The following is an 18,595-nucleotide window of genomic DNA, read 5'->3' on the forward strand; positions in this document are numbered from 1 at the left end:
CAAGGAGCGGGAGGTGCGGCCGCACCCAGTGTATCGTGGGTAAGGCGGTGCTATGATACTTTCCTTCTTTGTAGAGGCCAAAACACCTATATAAACCACCCCATGGCCTATCCCTCTCCTCACACCAAGCACAAACTTCCTTTCTTCCTCTCCAAAGCATTCTAATCTCAAGATGGATAGCCATGCTCTCACCTTGTACAAGGCCTCCTGCTCCACCTATGACCTTGAAGGAGTACCGGCTTCCATAGACCTTGTGCCCAAGAGTACTTTCGTGAGGGAAGAGGCAAGGATGATCACCGAGGCACCGCTAGCTATCATGCCACCACCAAGCTATACCATGAGCGGTGGCACTAGCTTGAGGTCTTGGGCGCGTTCCAAGGCGCCCCTTGGTGGCACCAAGGAGAAGAAGGCGCCCTCGACGAGGCCAACCACTGATGCCATAGGGCTCAAGAGGAAGGCACCCAAAGATAGCGGACCGAAGAAACGTTCTGTTGTAACGCGTTCGGGCAATTTGGTCTCTCACGCTAGCTTGTCCCTACCCACTGCCTGCCCTAGTCTTTCATACACTGTTGTAGGTGTGCGCAAACACGATGGAGGGTATGGGAAAGCGCTCATGCACAAACCAGCTAAAGAACCGGTGCGCAAGCCGGCTCTGTCAGGAAAAGAGTCGGCGGAATCCCCGGGTGCACCCCTTAGGATCAAGAGGGTCGCAAAACCCCCAATTAGAGGGCAGCCTGCTGGTTTTCTCAGCGATAGCGATGACGAGCAGCCGCTGCCCAAAGGCCCTATAATCGCCTCACTTAGTGCTAAGAATAAAGCCATGCGCGAAAGCATTAGAAAGATCAACGATCGTCTTGCCGAGAGTCTAGTAAAGATCAAAGACCTCGGTGACAAGATCAATGAACTTCGCCGCGGCTTAGGGGATAAGATCGCTAGGGTAGCAAGGGCAGCGGGAGTGGTGGATGCCCTAGATCAACCTTTCTAGACCACTCTCGCTAAATAATTAGGCACATTTTTATCATTTTAAGTTTTTCCATTCCAATCATTTTGTATTTTAATGTAATGCGCCTATCTTTTTTATATTTATTATTAGTAGAAATATTTGTTGCAACTCTCTCTCTCACACACAATAAATAATAAAAGATTTTTAAATTGAACACATTTTTTAAAAAAAAGTGATGCTCCATCTCCATGTCTTCCCATGATTAAAAAGTTTGCATACTTTTTATTCCTTGCTAATATTCCTAAAAACTTGTGAACACTTATCACAAGGACCCCATTTTATCTAAGTAATTGACGAATGAGATATAGTAGGATGACATGATGCTTCTTCATTCTTGCAAAGTACATGGGAATTATTTTTACAAAACAAAATTCAAAATAGCATATATACTTGATTTCTAGGGACACGTGAATGGCAATGATCGACTTCAACCGCTTTTCAAAATAGTTTTTGTGGTAGTGTTTAAAATTACTTGGCAAACTAATGATTATGCCAATGAATGGGATGAATAGGCATATCTGTTTTTACCTTCTCTAATAGTTTCTAACAATTATCTTCCTAAAACTTAAAAATTGGGTAGAAAGAAGGAAAACTAGTTGAGAGGGTGAAAAAAATGTGCGAAAACCATGAGTGGGAGTGTCCGGATGGATAGTACGCGTGGAGCGCACTCGTATATTTTTATGAGTTAATAGTGGGATATTTACTACATGCTTATCATTAAAAAGTTTAGGAGTATCTTAAAAAACTCTCAAATTCTGATTTTGGCAAAAAGAAAAGAAAACAACACTCTAACTACTTTGTATCTAAACTGCATATAGATAACCATTTGGTAAATCTCCTCCTCAACCCACAAATATGCACAGGTGTTTTGTGCTTGTTATTTGTCCAGACGCACCCTCCACTGTGATTTTCACATGGTTTCCCTGTTTCATCCGATTTTTCCTTCTCCCACACGCTTCTAAGTTTTAGGAAGCCAATTGAAAGTGCATCTAAGCTCTAAGTGGGTTTTGATGAATTGAATTACAACACGATTAAGGGACTAACAAATTTCATGATAATGACATATATTTAGTCCCAGGTATAGTTGATATGGTTTGGGACCATATTGTCAAGCAAATGACATAAATGAGAAATGAGTCCCAGGTTTATTGACAAAATGCATAAATGATAAGTATATGATGAATATAGCATTAGGGACATGGTTTGATGGAAATCAAATAGTCTTTATATGAAGCTTGGTCATATGGTGCAAAGTTGAAAATGGTCTCTCATAATGTTGAAAGGTTGTTGAAGCTTAAGGTGTGTTTGGTTGCTCGAATGGAGTTTTGTAGACCCGCATCGTATATCCTACATGAGGGGAAGCAGGCTCAGTTGGTGCAAATTCTAAGAAAGAAAGCGTTTGGTGAAACTGCATGAACCATGCAAAACATATTGAGATCTTGTTTTGTTAGCTGCATGAGTGGATGCAACTTAGCAGAGTCTGACATGTAGACGTACTCCTACTGTCAATGCATCTGCCCAGCCAGGCTCCACAGCGAAGGCCAATTCAGCTGCATCACCGGAGCCTGCATGACACCTTATCTTTGCATCTGCGAATGCAGCAGCCAAACCAAACGCCTTGCTCTGCACATTTATACGCATGCACCCATCCAAACACACCCTTGAAAGATCTCAATATGAATATTACTAACAAGGAAACTCATGAAAACAATCTAGTTCAAGCAAAAGGCAACAATGCAAATGAAATGGATTTCAATTTATGCTCATTGTTGGTTCAAATCACTATGTGGCTTGGGATGGCCTAAAAAGTGAAGATAACAAGTAAAAGCCTTCGAGGTTTAAGCAAATATTAAGGGCAAGTGATGACTTAGGCGCCAATGGACCACGGCTAAGGTGAAAAGGAGAGTACTTGCATTGAGTCTTGCACAAGTCAAGCTATGCGAAGTCATATTATGAGGAGAATAAAAAATCTTATTGGACTATATAAAAAATGACATTTGGATGAAAAGGTGTAGTTTTGATCAAATGGTTTGAAAAATCCAAAGTTATAGCTCAAGATAGTTCAACTCAGAGCAATGAAGATATTTGTCTCTTCAAAATCTAGGACATTGATCTCTGAGCCTAACCCTCTATGAAATCGAAGAAATCGTGCTAGACAAAGATGATATTCGGTCATCAAAATTAAGACGACAAGCCTAGCACCCAGATGTCTGGCCCTAGGCCTGTGTCCAGACGTGACTCCCGTTTAACGCACCCGTTGCGCCCTCTCATGTAAATCAAAATAGAATTACGTCCGTTGCGCCCGCGCAACAGGAGAGCGCGCCTGCCGCACCCACGTCACCACGCGTCTACGCCCCTGTTCCCAAACTACGACCTACGCGGCCCCCTCCGCCCAGCGCACGCCCATCCCGCTCTGGAGGTAGCGTCCGTCCGTATGGAGCTCCCTCGCTTGCGCCCGACACACGCAGCTCCATTGTCCCGCGCCCATCGCCCATTCGTCGTTCGTGTGGATGCCCTGTCGGCTCCAGGAGAGATGATGCAGTAGAAGGTGGGAGGAGGAGAGATGTAACACCCGATCTACTTTTGAAACATCCAAATACAACGGCTGCAACATACGTCTAAAGGCAGTTGAAACACTTGAAACATGCTTTTGAAACACTTGAAAAACACATCTGAAACACACTTAAAAACCATTGCAACAATACGCAACATCCGAATAAAATACATGCAACATATGCAACATCCAGATAAACACAATTACAAAATGCGTCCGGAAAACACAGATTAAACATTGGGAACAAAAGCTTGCAACGTACGTGTGCAACCATTGCAACATATGCAACATCTCGATCTACTTTTGAAACATCCGCATGAAACAATCGCAACATACATGTGAAACATCTGAAACACTTGAAACAAACGCTTGCAACATGCACTTTCAAGCGTAACATCTGCTCAGACGAATGGCGGGTACAACTCCACCGCCCGCCGGCTCTGATCCATAGCTGCTGCCCCTGATAGGAGGAGAGTCGAACCCACCATGGTCGCGGCCGGATCGAAGGGCGGGTCTGGGATGGGGAGCGGGGTGGAAGGCGTGGACCGGGGCAACGCCGCGCGCACGTGCCGGAGCTATGCGTCGACCCGTGCTAGAGCAGGGCCGCGCGCCCGCCGGGGCCGCCACCGGGGTCGCGCCCTGTCACCGCACCGGAGCAGGAGGACGGAGAGGGAGGCAGCGGGGCGCGCCTCGTGCGACATGCGTGGGGCGGGGGCGCGGCTTGGTAGAGGAGCGTTGCGGCATGGGTGCGGCAGGTGCAGAGATGCCGCGGTGGGGGAAGGGGGCGGGAGGAATGAACAGGTGCGAAAATGAGTGGACAGGGCGTCCATCGTCCAGATGTCTTAACTGTATTATTGTCGAAATTAAGATGAGAGACAAATAAGACATTGGATAAGCTTGTACAGTTGGGCAGACTACTATCAGCGACGGAGCCAGCGGTGGGGCTGGGGGGCTCTAGCCCCCTACTGATTCTGGGCATGTGGAGCCCCCTAAGCCCTCTCTTAAAATTTTATACATATATGTATTAGATAAGATGAGCTAAGGTTAAGAAAAAATAAAAAAACCTCTATTATTTTGTTCAGTCCCATCTAAATTTTTTTCTCGCTTCGTCGCTGACTATGATCCCTACGTGCCACGTGTGCATGGTTCTCGCACAAAAACCATGTCTGCCAACGCTCTCGCCGTTTCGCGTGGCGCAGCCCCGGCCCGAGCCGCTCCCCGCTGGCGCACGTGAGCGGCATGCCGCCACAGATCGGGATCGGGAGCAGAGCACCCACCCCGCCACTCCCTTCCAAAGATTTTTTCCCAGTCAAGTCGCCTCCCCTCTCTCCTTCCATCTTACACAGTCACACACTGCGGCCCCAGCGAGATCGCGAGGCGGCGGCCATGGCGAAGCTCAAGCCTTCCTCCGCCGGCGCCAAGTCGACCGCGGCTGCCGCCGCGCCTGCGCCGCCGGCCACAGTGCACTCGGCGCTGGTCACCTACACCTCCATGCTCGCGCTCCTCTCCCTCTGGCCGCCCTTCGTCATCCTCCTGTGAGTGGCGCCTCCCTCCACTACCCCCCCCCCCCCCCCCCCCCGCCCCTCCCTGCTCCTTCCAATCGCACCCGCATTCCTGACCCGCCGCTTGGATCAACCCCCGAGCCTCGTCTCGTCTCGTCGCTCCCTAGCAATTTCTCTAGAGGGGGAGGACGGCTGTTCGCTGTTTGTTACTGTTGTGATTGATTTTCTCGGCGCCGCGCAGGTGGTACACGATGGTGCACGCGGACGGATCGGTGGTGCGGACTTACGAGCACCTCAGGGAGCACGGCGTGCTCGAGGGGCTCAAGGCCATCTGGCCCATGCCCACCCTCGTCGCATGGAAGATCATCTTCGGCTTCGGACTCTTCGAGGCCGTCCTGCAGCTGCTGCTCCCTGGGAAGCGCTTCGAAGGGCCCATCTCGCCTGCCGGGAACGTGCCGGTCTACAAGGTCCGTGCTGTCACTCCTGGTGTCCAACTTGTGTGAACCTCGTCCCTTCTCTGAAATCGTACTGTTCAATATTGTCCAATTCGTGTCTGTTGTACCTTATATTCTTGCTTTGTTATCTTAATTACTACTAAATGCAACAACATTAGGCAACTATTACCTGATTACCTGCTGTCCGAGTGCCCTAGCATGTTTAACTGATATTGTTATTTATTGTTATGCTCAATGTTATTGTGTGGTTCATTGGTTTTGCTGTTCAAATTAGGGCAAGCGTTTAGTACTACTACCTTTTGCCTTATAGCCTGCATTTTGTTTAAATTTTGTCCTCTTCTTTGTTGTCAGGCAAATGGCTTACAAGCATATGCAGTGACCTTGATAACTTACCTCGGTTTGTGGTGGTAAGGCTATCCTTTTTCTTTGGTCAACCTTCTGTTCGTGTAATTTTAACTTGGTTCCATTGCTCCCCTTTCAAGAGATGTTGAAGGGCATGCATGAAATGAATAAATGTTGGCATCATATGATTTACCTGCTATCAGCACTCCATCACACATCTTCACTATTCATCCATCTTGTAAATAGAGCAAAATAAGGTTCTGGAACCTTTGACCTTGCGGTCATCAAACTGATAATCCTTGTATGTGTGCCTGTAGTTTTTCTATCTTTTGATATTCTCCGCATTTCTATGTATCTTTTTGTTATTATAAGCATAGGAGCTAATCGAGTTTGCTTTATCCCTCCAATTTCCTTTCCAAATTGGGGTGTTGACCCTCTTAAATTGTGTCTGCCGATGTGTCATTTGTCCACAAGTAAACCGGCTAACACAAAGAAAGTTCTGTGTCAGGTTCGGTATATTTAACCCTGCAATAGTGTATGATCACTTGGGGGAGATATACTCTGCTCTTGTTTTTGGAAGCTTTGTGTTCTGTATTTTTCTCTACATAAAGGTGAGCTATGTTAAAAAACAGCGTTGCTTCCTTTTTTCATTAGCTACTATGTTTCATCTCATCAACATTTTCTTTTCCTTTCTAGGGTCATGTAGCTCCATCTTCATCTGACTCTGGATCCTCAGGGAATGTGATAATTGACTTCTACTGGGTAAGCGTTGTTAAATATACACTGTATTTGACATTGATAACAAAGTACGTGCTTCTTTGTTGGTCCATTCTTATAACACTCAATTTTCCAGGGTATGGAGCTGTACCCTCGGATTGGCAAGTACTTTGATATCAAAGTCTTCACAAACTGTCGTTTCGGTATGATGTCCTGGGCTGTTCTTGCTGTAACGTACTGCATAAAGCAGGTCAGAATATTATAATATCTTCTCTTATGTTAGTTTCACAATTTTTGGTATTGTTACTCATTGATGTGGTGGTGGTGTATTACCATGCCAATTTAAAGATGGAAAGTCCATCATATGAGGCAGTTATCCCTTGGACTTACAGTTGATTCCTTGGACACTTGCTGTGCAGTATGAAATGAATGGCAGAGTTGCTGATTCTATGCTTGTGAATACTGCACTTATGTTGATCTATATCACTAAGTTCTTTTGGTGGGAATCTGGATATTGGTGTACTATGGACATTGCTCATGATAGAGGTATTACAGCTCTATTACAGTACTATGGAATTAAGATGATTATTTTCTCCACTAGCTTTGCTTTTTATGTAATGTTCAATTTGTTTCACTTTGAGAAGTTTTGGTTTTTTTAAATCAAGTGAAATAAATATTTCATTTGAAAAGTGCTATCGTCATGTGTGGAAGTGCTCACATGATGTAATTGCTTCACTGTTGTCACAAAACGGCAAGATATGTTGCTCTTCTATCACCATTTGCATTGAAACAACAATTTAATATACTCTAGGTCTAGGACAAACAGAAAAAAAAAGATCAAAGTTAACTAAAAAATAACCTAGGAGGAACTAGGTAGCTTTTTTGTTAAGAGAAATAGGTATCTGAAATTGCCTCAACAAGAATTCTAACATTGGTTTTCCACATCCAACTGAACTAGGCTACGTAATAAAACATAGAAGCTTTGCATAACACATAAAATAGAGCATATTTTTCATCAGAATTTTTATTACCAGTCCACTTTCATTGAACGTGTGAGCACTGCACATAATATTTATGAACTACTGCAATTACCAGGAGTTGCAGATGCAAAACTGACCTTACCAGAGAAAGATTTTGATCTCCTTCAGATTGTAAACATTAAATGGTGAATGAAAAAAAAAACAGTGATGAAAGGAGTTTAGATATTCCTGTAGCCTACTCTATTTCAATGGTGTTGCCTAGGCGTCCGGGCTGACCCAACTTGCCTTGGGGGTCTAGCACTGTTCCCCTAAATGGTCGTTTAGCCCGTTTGAACGCTACAGTGGTACCCTGTTTCTGTTTAATTGGCTGTCTATCCCCTTTAAATGGCTGTTTTGCCCCTTCAATTGGCCATTTCGTCTGAATGATGGTTAAACTGTAGGTGACCAATTGTTTGCCATTTACAAAAACACTATGGTCTAGTTACGCCTTGTCGCGTAGGCAAGCGATAAGGTGCACCCAGCTTGCCTTGTCGCCTTTGAATAGCCTGTGGGGCCTGAATCTTATTTCATTGGAGTGTGAACCAAACTCAAAGACGAAGGCCCTACTATGATGAAAATATTTCTTTTCTCTATAGCATAATTGTTCTAGGAAAAGACAGGTAGGTCATAAGAAACCCTCATAAATAGCTTGATGATAATATCGTCATAGGTTTTTGTAAATACATAGCTTTTGATTTACAAAGTGCTCTTTATTTTCCTCCGTATTTTATATCTATATGTTCTATTGCCATTATTTGTCTGACATGATCTTTCACCAGCTGGTTTCTATATCTGCTGGGGATGCTTGGTATGGGTTCCATCCATATATACTTCGCCTGGAATGTACCTTGTAAACCACCCTGTGAATTTGGGTCCCCAGGTTCTTTCCAAATGCCTTGCTTTTGATATGATTTGGTATTTCGGTCTGTATACTGTAGTACCTTGATTGCTGTTTGCTTTCTATCCACTGCGTATTTACTAGCTTAGTCCCAATGGATTAAAATTTGTTCTCTGCAAATCCGTCTGCAGTTAGCACTCTCAATTCTTCTAGCTGGAATGTTGTGCATATACATAAACTATGATTGTGACCGTCAGCGCCAAGAATTTCGACGGACAAATGGGAAATGCTCAGTCTGGGGCAAGGCTCCATCTAAGGTTGGAACATTTAAGATACAATCGATTCCAAATTAACTGGCTGTATTCTCACACCTGGACTGTTCTGATGAAAAATTTCAGATTGTTGCCTCTTATCAGACTACAAAGGGAGAAACTAAAACCAGTCTTCTCTTGACTTCTGGATGGTGAGTTAGAGAATTGTTATATGGTTCATAGAAAATTGTGCAACCACTTTTATCTCAAGAAAATTTATGAGCTGTTGACATGAACTTCATTTTCCGTTTTAACAGGTGGGGCTTGTCACGTCACTTCCACTATGTCCCAGAGATTCTATCTGCATTTTTCTGGACTGTTCCAGCTCTTTTCAGTCACGTAAGCTTGCCCATATTCTGATTGTGATACATGACAAGTTTAGTGAGCATTGTCGTAACTTGGTCCTTCTGTGTTTGCAGTTCCTACCATACTTCTATGTGATCTTTCTGACTATATTATTGTTTGACCGAGCAAAAAGGGATGATGACCGGTGCTCATCGAAGTAAGTATTACAACTAGTAAATGAATCAGTTGAATATTTATACTCTTTGTAGTTAGCATTGGCACAAGATCCTGCTGTTAAAACTGCTAAATGCTCATTTTTGAAGTATCCTTGTACATTCTATCAAAAAAGGAGATAATTCTTGCGGTACCACCTCTAGTCATAGATACTAGACACTGTGACCAATATCCAGCCAAACTTTTGGAACTTCCAACCTTCAATAGGTTATATATGTGGAAACACACATCATATTTTCATGTTTGTCTTGAAAAATGCTTTCATATAATTATTAGCTACATCTACATTATAATAGGAAATAGTGATCAAAGTTGGACTCAACGACCATAAAAAGATCAACAATTTAATTTATTTTTGATTGGAGATAGTACTTAGCTACAAAACTCGGCACTTCGATGTCCCTAATGCATAATCTGATTTGAGCTACGTATGTAAATGCAGATACGGGAAGTACTGGAAGATGTACTGCAACAAAGTACCATACAGGGTCATTCCTGGCATTTACTGAGCATCTTGGGTTCTGGACGACTCTTGATATTAAGCTCAGCAGATGCTACGATTCTCAATCCAGTCTTCAAACCGATCTGCTACTGCTTGTGTAATTTCGCTGGTAGGTTCGCGTTGTACGCAGTATTAGGTGTAGGCAACTTGGCATCTACCTTGTATGTGTCCTGTATCCAGGGATGGGGCTTGCTCCTTTTGTTGTTAGACAGTAGGGGGTAGTCTTGCCTTCTCAGGGGTGCAATGTAATAGTTTCTTCTTTTTTCATTCAGTCGACAGGGTGACACAACAATGAGTAGGGACTGGTGACATCCTGTAGCGATTTGAATAATATTTGTGTGCTGTATTTGTTCGACGGATAATAACTAAAGTTGCTCCAGTTGCCTTTCTTTTTAAGCCAAAAACCTTTTTTTGTATAGTAATATTTTTCATTAGGTTCTATAATATGTTTCAAGAAAATGTCCAAATTACTCCTAATTTTGTCCTGTGTCCAGATAGCCATGTAAACAAACGTCTGGGTTTGATTAACTCCCTCGAATTATTTTCAGTCTGTTCAGTTCACCCCTCAACAAGATTTGTTTCTATTTTCTTCGCATACAGGTTGAGTTTTACTCCCTAATAAATTATGAATTTTTATCATTATTTTCATATAATTTGTATCTCTAGTGTTAATTTATTACTCCCTCCGCTTCAAATTGAGTCGATGATTTTGTATATAGAACGAATTGAGTATTATATATGTTCTATTATTAAAATAATGATAAAAAGTGTGGTGTATCTTTTAACATAAATTTGATGTTCTTTATCACTCACAAAATTTAAATTTAAACCCCAACTTGTACTTCGAGAAATAAAAAAAAACAAAGTTTGTCGTGGGTTAAATAAGGCCAACTGAAATAATTGAGTAAACCGAATTAAATGTTAGCTTATGAGGACATATAGAGATATGTCAAACTTGGAGGATTAATTTGGATTCCCCCCGCCCCCCCCCCCCCCCCCCCCCCCCCCCCCCCCCCCCCACCCCACCCTATCTTCTATCTTCTATGATCTTGTTTGGCTTATTTTTTGGAGTGCGTATCTGTGACTTCAGGTGACCCTTCTCTAATCTCCATGATCGCCTCGCCCACCTTCACGTGAGTACGTGACCCATCCATGCCATGGCCGCGTGCTGCTACGCGGAGGTCTCTACAATGGCGCAGGTGGTGGTTTCTCTCGGAGTTCTGGTCGGCGCTAAGGTTCTGAGTGAAGAGGAAGGGCTGATGTGGTGTCTAGTGAGCAACGATGGACAGTTGGATCTGGCTACGGCGGGGCCTGATTTAGGACGTGACAGCTCCACCACCGAAAAAGTTAAAAAAAAGAGTAACCTCTGGACCTAGAATTTACCACGGAGCAATTCCGCTGGTGGATATAAGATCCATCAGGAACTGTTTAGCTAGACAACAGCTCTAGATCTATATAAGGGCATTTTGATTGGAATGACATGATTTCATCATCTTCATCCTCCTGCTCGGGTGTGGGTGTGGGGGTGTGGCCGGCCATGGGGGCCGGAGCTCGCAGGCGCCCGCTAGGTCAGGGCCAGGGTGGCGGCGGCGGCCACAAGATGAGCATGGTGGGGCGGCAAGGCGTGGGCGCACGTGGCCAGGGCAGCGATGGGCCAAAGTTCGCAAGGGCAGGCAAGCGCGGCCACGGTCACGAGTCATGACAGAGGAAGGAGAAAACGCGATGAAGAAGAAGCAAACCGGTATCTTGAGTAACGAGTCACTTGTCGTTTTGGAGGATGCTATACTAGCTGTAATGTCAACTATGATCTTATATGTGTAGCAAGGCACATGGGAGATTGATGTCCTTTTCTAGATCTTTTGTTTATTCATAGCCTACTATGGATTCTCAAGGTCAATCTTAGATACAATATACTCCCTCCGTCCCTTAATGTTCCCTTAATGTTGGTCGTTCTGGTTCTGAAAGGTTGTCCCTGAATGTTTGTCATTGGCGTTCTAATCGAATAGGCGTGTCATACTACCACAGCACTTGCATATCACCCGTGTAGTAGCCTTTATCCCTTCCCCCTCTCACAGCTTCGCATTAATGGCATTGCTCTGCTGCTGGTGAAAGGCTATTTTATAGGGTTGTTCAGGTCTCATCTCACGAACATTGGTCTCTAAATGCTTGGGCGATGGACATAAAGGGTCGGAGGGAGTAGTGTAAAAAATAATGAACTAAATAAATTATGAACATGACTTCAAACAATAAAACACTAACTCCGAATAGAGCACCAACCAATATATTATACATTTAGAAATATTTTGGGTACTAGTTTATATTTTTCAGATTTTAAATGAACTATTTATGAGTTTTTTTCAAAAATAAACCAGCTTTTATTCTTTTTTTAAAAAATTACAAAACCACATTTGAAATGATCAAATTTGTCCGGTATTGATAATTTAGTAGTTAAAGATTTATGGCTATTGAGTTACATTGCCAAAAACAAACTCGGAAAAATAGTTGAATGGTCAAAAATAGACTTCTCCGTTCTCCTTAAACTAATGGGATGCTTGACGGACCAGTTCATCATTTGGGTGGGATGGTTTCTCAGTCCCTCCAAAGTAATCGATAGTATGTATGCATGTGAGGCAGCAACTATGAGACGCATCCAGGAAGGCTTCAGAATACCACGAAGTAATAGTGCCATAAACCCAAACACTAATTGATGCACAGAACGTAACCCTCTCCAATTCTGGTTAGCTATTAGTTGATTCAACTATTCCACATGCAGCTACCGCTTTGATTTCTGTGGTTTGAAAATGTTGTCCTTATAGTACTTCAGTTCGGCGATGCTTTCTTTAATATCATCCATTGCCCTGTGGGTTTTCTGCTTTCTTGGAGTTCGTTTCCTTTCTGTATAAAGAGTTCAACAGCAAACGAATAAGTTCAGTCTCATCACAAGTCCAGTAAGATTATTTTAGATACTAGCAGAAACTGGAATTCTGCTAGTATTACTCATCACCCCACATTGGAAGCAAAGCTGCGGATTCTGATTTGGTATTAAACCAAAATAGCTACAAATGAAATGACAATGATGCTAAAATATATAAACTGTTGCCACTGCTTGGCATTTCAAGTACTGACTACAGATGCTGAAAGTACTTGTATCCATGGCCACCAGATTTATTAATTTACCTTTGGGGTACCATCGTATGCATAAAGCCATTATACTGCTCACATCGACAATTACATGAGAGAAGACGGCTGCAAGCTGTGGCATGTACTTCTGGCAGGAAAATAGCAAACAAAAATGTCAGCCACCAAGGGTTGAATTCTCGAATTTCAAATGGAAAATGCTTTCACAAAAGTGGGAAACATCCATCCTATTTATTGAGAAATATAATGCGAATGTGATCCATACCCCCTTCAGTCATGATAAGTAGATTACATGACACTTTTCGTCAAGCTTCCAAAGTCTTAGCGCCTTGACTATAATGATCTTTTAAAATAATGATAATCGAAATATAGATGTATGATTTTTTTTCTCAAAAAAATTATTTTGTAATATCGTAATTTTATCCAATCCTACGAACAACATTCCAACAGAAAGTACAGATCATTTATGACCGAAGGTAGTAATTAGCATTTTTTGCACATCCTTGGACAGTCATTTAACCACCTCATATTCTATAACACAGGTCATTTTAAATCCCTGGATAGTCTGGTTGGGTGAATTTGAGCCATAAGTTGATTAGTGGCAAAAAAAAAAACCACCTCCATATCAGCAAAATTTACAAAGTAAAGCATCAGGCAAAGTATCTAGGTTTTAAAAGAAGAGGAACTGAACTCAGATGTTTTGATAGTCAAGTGCAATACTTCCACAGTTCTTGGGGGTACACTATACTTAAAAAAGTGCTGAGTAAAAATAAAAGAAGATTACCAATTATTCATACTAACCTTCAGAAATAGTAAATCCACATAAACAGAATTCCCAGCTAATAATGGAGTACCTGAATTTATGTGCTTCCTAACAAAGTCTAAAACCTGCCAATGGGCCAATAGAAGATTCTCTGTTAGAAAAACAAAAGCAATACATTGGTTATGACAATTCAAGCAAGAGGTTTTTTGAGATCCACTATCTTCAGTGTGATAGATAGTTAATTACATGTAAATGGAGACAAAAAATAATTAAAGGTTTCATGTAATTGTTGCACTAAAATGCAATAAGCTAAAAGAAAGACTTTAGATGGACTTCGTGCACTATACAATTTGATCATGTTACACTGCTATTCTAGAAATTAGTCTTTTCATGTGCACATATTACTATAGTGTTTCTTCAAAATTCAAATTAGCCTCAAATCAATTTTCTTCACTTCAAACTGAAAAATAAATTATTTTTTTGAGCAGATTTCGGGGTCAACTTTTCATAGGGCCTGTTTGGTAGAGCTCCATCTGATTCTGATTCTCTATGGAAGCTGGTTCTCTGAGAGAAGTGATTCTGTGACTGAAAGTGATTCTCTTTGATTCACTCTCAAAATCACGATGGAGAATCACTTCACAAAATTAGGAGAAGCTACTTTTTTCAGCTCCCAGCCTCTTAGTTAATTTCAGAGAATCACTTCTCTTTGAAAAAATGTTTGTCAGAGAATCATATCTGGGAGCTCTGCCAAACAGGACCATAAATATCTTACCATGTTTCCATCACTATGTGGCCAGTTCTCCATTCAGAGTTCTAAACATATGGTGAGCTCAGAGGCAATTAGGTGCTACCAAGAAGCGTGGTGCCTAGTCAGTACCTAAAGCTGTTTATTTGAGTAAGCAAGCAATGATATTGGCACGTAACACTAAGGTTCTCAAAATCGCGATTCTAAATTGGATGGGAGCTCTTCATAAGATTGCTATCATAGAGAATCTTAAATATGAATATCATAGAAAAAAATATAGATTCCACTGACTAGAATTGGAGAATCAAACCCCTTATCCAGATGGTGAAGCTGCTAAGTCATATGACTGAATCGAGGTTTTGAAAACCATACGTAACACAACCAAATTCAAGAACTATAGCGATTCAGGTGAACAGTTAAAAGATGCTTAGACAGTAAGGTGGTGTGGATTGAGTTAACCACTGAACATAGTCATTGTAAAATGTGTGACATGTCTGAAACCTTTCAGAATATTCAAATGGCATAGGTTTCAAACAAAGGTGCCAAATTAAACTAGATTACTAGAGTATTGTGGATGGGTTACTCGAGAGTCGAGACAGCAAAACAGAAAAAAAAAATAGTCCTATGAAATTAGTGGAGACATTCTTAAAAATATCCGTGGCAACATACTCGAGTGCTGTAGCTTCAGTTATGTCTACAAACAAAATTACCAGGGGGGAAAACATGTTCACCACAAACAGAAAAACATACTTTTGCCTCTGCATCATGTTCAGAAAGTTCACTCTGCAGTACTCTTTCTGTCAAACCTAAATTAGAAATCAGGGCTCTTGGAATTATGTTCAGACATTAAAATATAACAGAAAATTTCTTTTTTTTTTAGAAAAGAGTAGTATTTACCACTAGCTGCATGATGAGTTTTGCACCATTCACCCATATTATCTAAACAATCTTTGCTCTGGCTTATAACCAAGTCAGGACCCTGCAAAATAGCAAGCCAATCATGTTAAATAATTCAATTTATACATGGTGCTGACAACATGAATGAGGCATTGACATGACTAGCGAACTACAAATAATGAACAATTTCTTTCCTTAATGATATCATCACTAAGGGAGCATTGGCATGGACACTGTATTAAAGCATTTGAAGTATCATACCCCACATGGGTCATCGCCAGTTAACAATGGGATAATGTGTCAATAAACATAATCTAGTTAGCAGTCACCTGGCATTCGAATTTAGCCATATTTACCACGAAAATGATGATGGAACTAACCAAAATGAAACCTATACCATAATGCGGTGTGCAAGCTGGGGTCAAATCCATAAACATATTATAGTTGAAATCACTGCTCCCTCATTTTTGAATAAATATACTTGCTCAAAAGCATCCAGGAGATCAGTTGGATGTTCGGCCAGCACCAAGTGTTTAATGTCCTCTCTAAGGCCACTTACAAAGGAAGTCATGTAATGGATTTCAGGAGGATTGTCCTCTGATTGAGGGATGGACTTTCTCTCCCATTATATGCATGCCACGACAACATAGTTTTAACAAGATGAGCTAATTAGGGGAAGAGAGAGTAACATGCCATTATCTTTCTATTTAATAGTCAAACAAAAATCTCAGTACCCCAAAGACTGTGATCTGGATGTTTTATAGAAAAAGTTGAAGTGATTGAGCAACATCATCACATTGTATAAAAGCTATATAGAACAAACCAACAAAAGTATTTTGTTTCAACGACAACCTCAATTTGTTTTGTAAGTTTACCATCCGTTATGACACAAGCAATCTCCAAAATCCGATCTTTTGTAATATCCAAACCTACAAAGTCGAGGAAGTGCATGCTTACATTAAACAATAAAGGCTGGCTGAATACAAAAGATGGCAAAAAAACTAATTTTTAGTTGACGATCTATCCACAGAACAATCTGGGAAAATATAACAAAATAATTATTTTCAAGCTGCAACACCTCTTTTCTGCATCAACATATTGACGGAAGTAAGTCATTATGAAATATTCCAATTTTTCTTGCACTTGAAGTACATTTTCTTGTGTCAGGACAACACAAAAAGTTTTCTCAAGAAATGTAAGATTGGATCCCTCATGGTCTGCAATGTGTCCAGTTGTGCAATAGAAATCTATGTCAGGTCATATCCACTATGCAAAAGTACATCATACGAAACTATGAACGACACCACAATTTATATGTTCTGAAAAGTATTGGCAAATTCTTTGAAAAAAAAATCTAGAAAACCCCATGCTATGCTATACATGAGCTGTTAAAAGTTATTCCAGAACATAAATGGTGTCTTCAAAATTCAAACATTATACACATGACTCATGATGTAATTTAAAATTATATTACGAAAACTGAACAAACAAGTAAATGGCAATGCACCACCGAAACTGAACTCGACTCACCGGTCATTTCCAAGTCTATCCATACCAAAGGCATCCTGTAATCACCAGATGATGATACAAGTGCTGCCTCATAGTTTACTGCAGTAGTGTCATTCTGCTCATTTTTATCTGGAAACGGAATGAAATTTTCAACCAAATTGGAACAACTACAGTCAGCATGTGGTCATAAACAATGACACATAATACGTGCAGTCAAAAATACAAAATGAGGTTCCCCTACCAAAAATATATTATTGCTGCTCTGTTACAACAACAATCTAATTCAAAACTTTAGGTAAAAACAGGTTTGCCAATAATGGTAGCACAAAAAATTTGGTATCAGCATTCCTCAAATGCAGGGCCCAATTTGCTTTTAGCACTGGACCACTAAATTCCTGAGTACAGACCTGCTAGTGACCAGTCCTTTCTGTTTCTGATAAAAAACAGGTGAAAGACAAGAAGGGCTCAAGAACCTTGGCAAATTGCTGTATATTACCAAGACATTGAGTAAACAATCATCATGCCATTGGCAAACATCTGGTGGGTACTATTTTCTCATCAATTTAATTGTCCTTGTAGACTCATCTAAACCACCAAATAGGGTGTAGCCACTTAGACTTGCAGGGATATACATGAACTAGAAATGCAATTCCCCATGGAGAACAAAGAAAGGAGACTTAATATCATGATTCATGTTATCCACAAGTTCCATTCAAGAGGGAAGGGCTAAAGGAGCACCAACCAGGTTTGCTTGCAACAGTTTCGTCTGTGCTGGAAGACGCCTGTGGTACTTCAACTCGGTCATCTTCAGCATCCAGACACAGAGCCGAGAACATGTTTGTAAGCTTACTCATCTAAGAAATACTGATCTTGAGCTGATACAGTTGGATCCTGCAATCCAGGGGCGGACCCAGTAAAGGACATGGGTGTACACATGTACAGCCGATAATTTTTGCAAAGCAGGCATAATACATGCACATACACTTGTAATTAGATTCGATGCGAATACGAATAGTATTTAGGGTTTGGGCGCACGGTTTCGCACAGCAGGAAGGGAAGACCAAGGGGAGGGCATACCTGGTGGTGCTCGTCGCCAGCGAAGGTGGCAAAGTAGGGCGGCAGCAACGGCCGGCCCAGTCGTCGGTGGGTGGGGGTTGCTCGCAGCGGCGCACGCTTGGGGAGTTGGGGTGTGTCACCGCAGAAGACCCACGGCGACTGCTCCTGACGAAGGTGAAGCAGTTCCTGAGCCTGAAAACGACACCGAGACACCTGAAGGAGATGGAGCTTCGACAGTCAGGCGCAGAGGGCTTTCCAGGCACTCAAGGACGAATGCTAGGCTAGTTGGGCCGGAGTGGGTTTCCTAACTGAATCATGGACCCTGCATGGCCCAGAACGGAAGGCAGCCCAAACAGCTCCTTCTTGTACCGTTGAGAGAAGGTGAGGAGAGCTCGAACTTGGTTACTCTCTGAACCGTGCCTATCGGCGGCGCCGGCGCCGGCGAGCGCGGCAAGTAGCCGGAGCTCGAGACCTTGATCCACATACTCTATCAATATACTTCGTAGTTGATATCGTGTAGTCGGGTAACAGAGTGATGGTCTGATGGAAGAAGACAAGGCAGGGTAGGGGTGCAGCGTACAACTTACAAGCGACAAATTTCGATATTTCACATCGAAATACTGCGCCTCTCAACTTAATATAAGAGATCCAGTGAAGATGACCTTAATCCTATAGGCGTTTGATAGATCTTCTTTTCTAATTTTGACGATAATACCATCAAAGTA

General features: G+C 41.9%; 2 protein-coding genes across 3 annotated transcripts; one reads left to right on the forward strand and one right to left on the reverse strand.

Moving 5' to 3' along the window:
• Nucleotides 1–4,780: 4,780 nt before the first annotated feature.
• LOC136473592 (7-dehydrocholesterol reductase-like) lies at nucleotides 4,781–10,150 on the forward strand. The gene is made up of 13 exons (XM_066471247.1): nucleotides 4,781–5,092; nucleotides 5,301–5,526; nucleotides 5,866–5,921; nucleotides 6,365–6,467; nucleotides 6,553–6,618; nucleotides 6,710–6,823; nucleotides 6,993–7,119; nucleotides 8,372–8,472; nucleotides 8,622–8,747; nucleotides 8,829–8,893; nucleotides 8,999–9,080; nucleotides 9,161–9,243; nucleotides 9,703–10,150. The coding sequence occupies exons 1-13, from the start codon at nucleotides 4,797–4,799 to the stop codon at nucleotides 9,767–9,769; spliced, it is 1,512 nt and encodes a 503-aa protein (XP_066327344.1). The 5' UTR covers nucleotides 4,781–4,796; the 3' UTR covers nucleotides 9,770–10,150.
• Nucleotides 10,151–12,193: 2,043 nt separating this feature from the next.
• Nucleotides 12,194–18,086, reverse strand: LOC136473593 (oligoribonuclease-like). 2 transcript variants are annotated; one of them, XM_066471250.1, is made up of 9 exons: nucleotides 17,892–18,086; nucleotides 17,557–17,705; nucleotides 16,836–16,943; nucleotides 16,158–16,234; nucleotides 15,306–15,387; nucleotides 15,159–15,214; nucleotides 13,755–13,788; nucleotides 12,940–13,030; nucleotides 12,194–12,657 (listed from the first exon to the last, which is right to left on the reverse strand). In XM_066471250.1, the coding sequence occupies exons 2-9, from the start codon at nucleotides 17,666–17,668 to the stop codon at nucleotides 12,609–12,611; spliced, it is 609 nt and encodes a 202-aa protein (XP_066327347.1). In that variant the 5' UTR covers nucleotides 17,669–17,705; nucleotides 17,892–18,086; the 3' UTR covers nucleotides 12,194–12,608. The 2 variants fall into 2 exon arrangements, with proteins under 2 accessions (XP_066327347.1, XP_066327346.1); XM_066471249.1 differs by having other exon boundaries at nucleotides 13,702–13,788.
• Nucleotides 18,087–18,595: the final 509 nt, after the last annotated feature.

Source organism: Miscanthus floridulus, chromosome 8, assembly GCF_019320115.1.
Source record: "Miscanthus floridulus cultivar M001 chromosome 8, ASM1932011v1, whole genome shotgun sequence".
NCBI lineage: Eukaryota > Viridiplantae > Streptophyta > Magnoliopsida > Poales > Poaceae > Miscanthus > Miscanthus floridulus.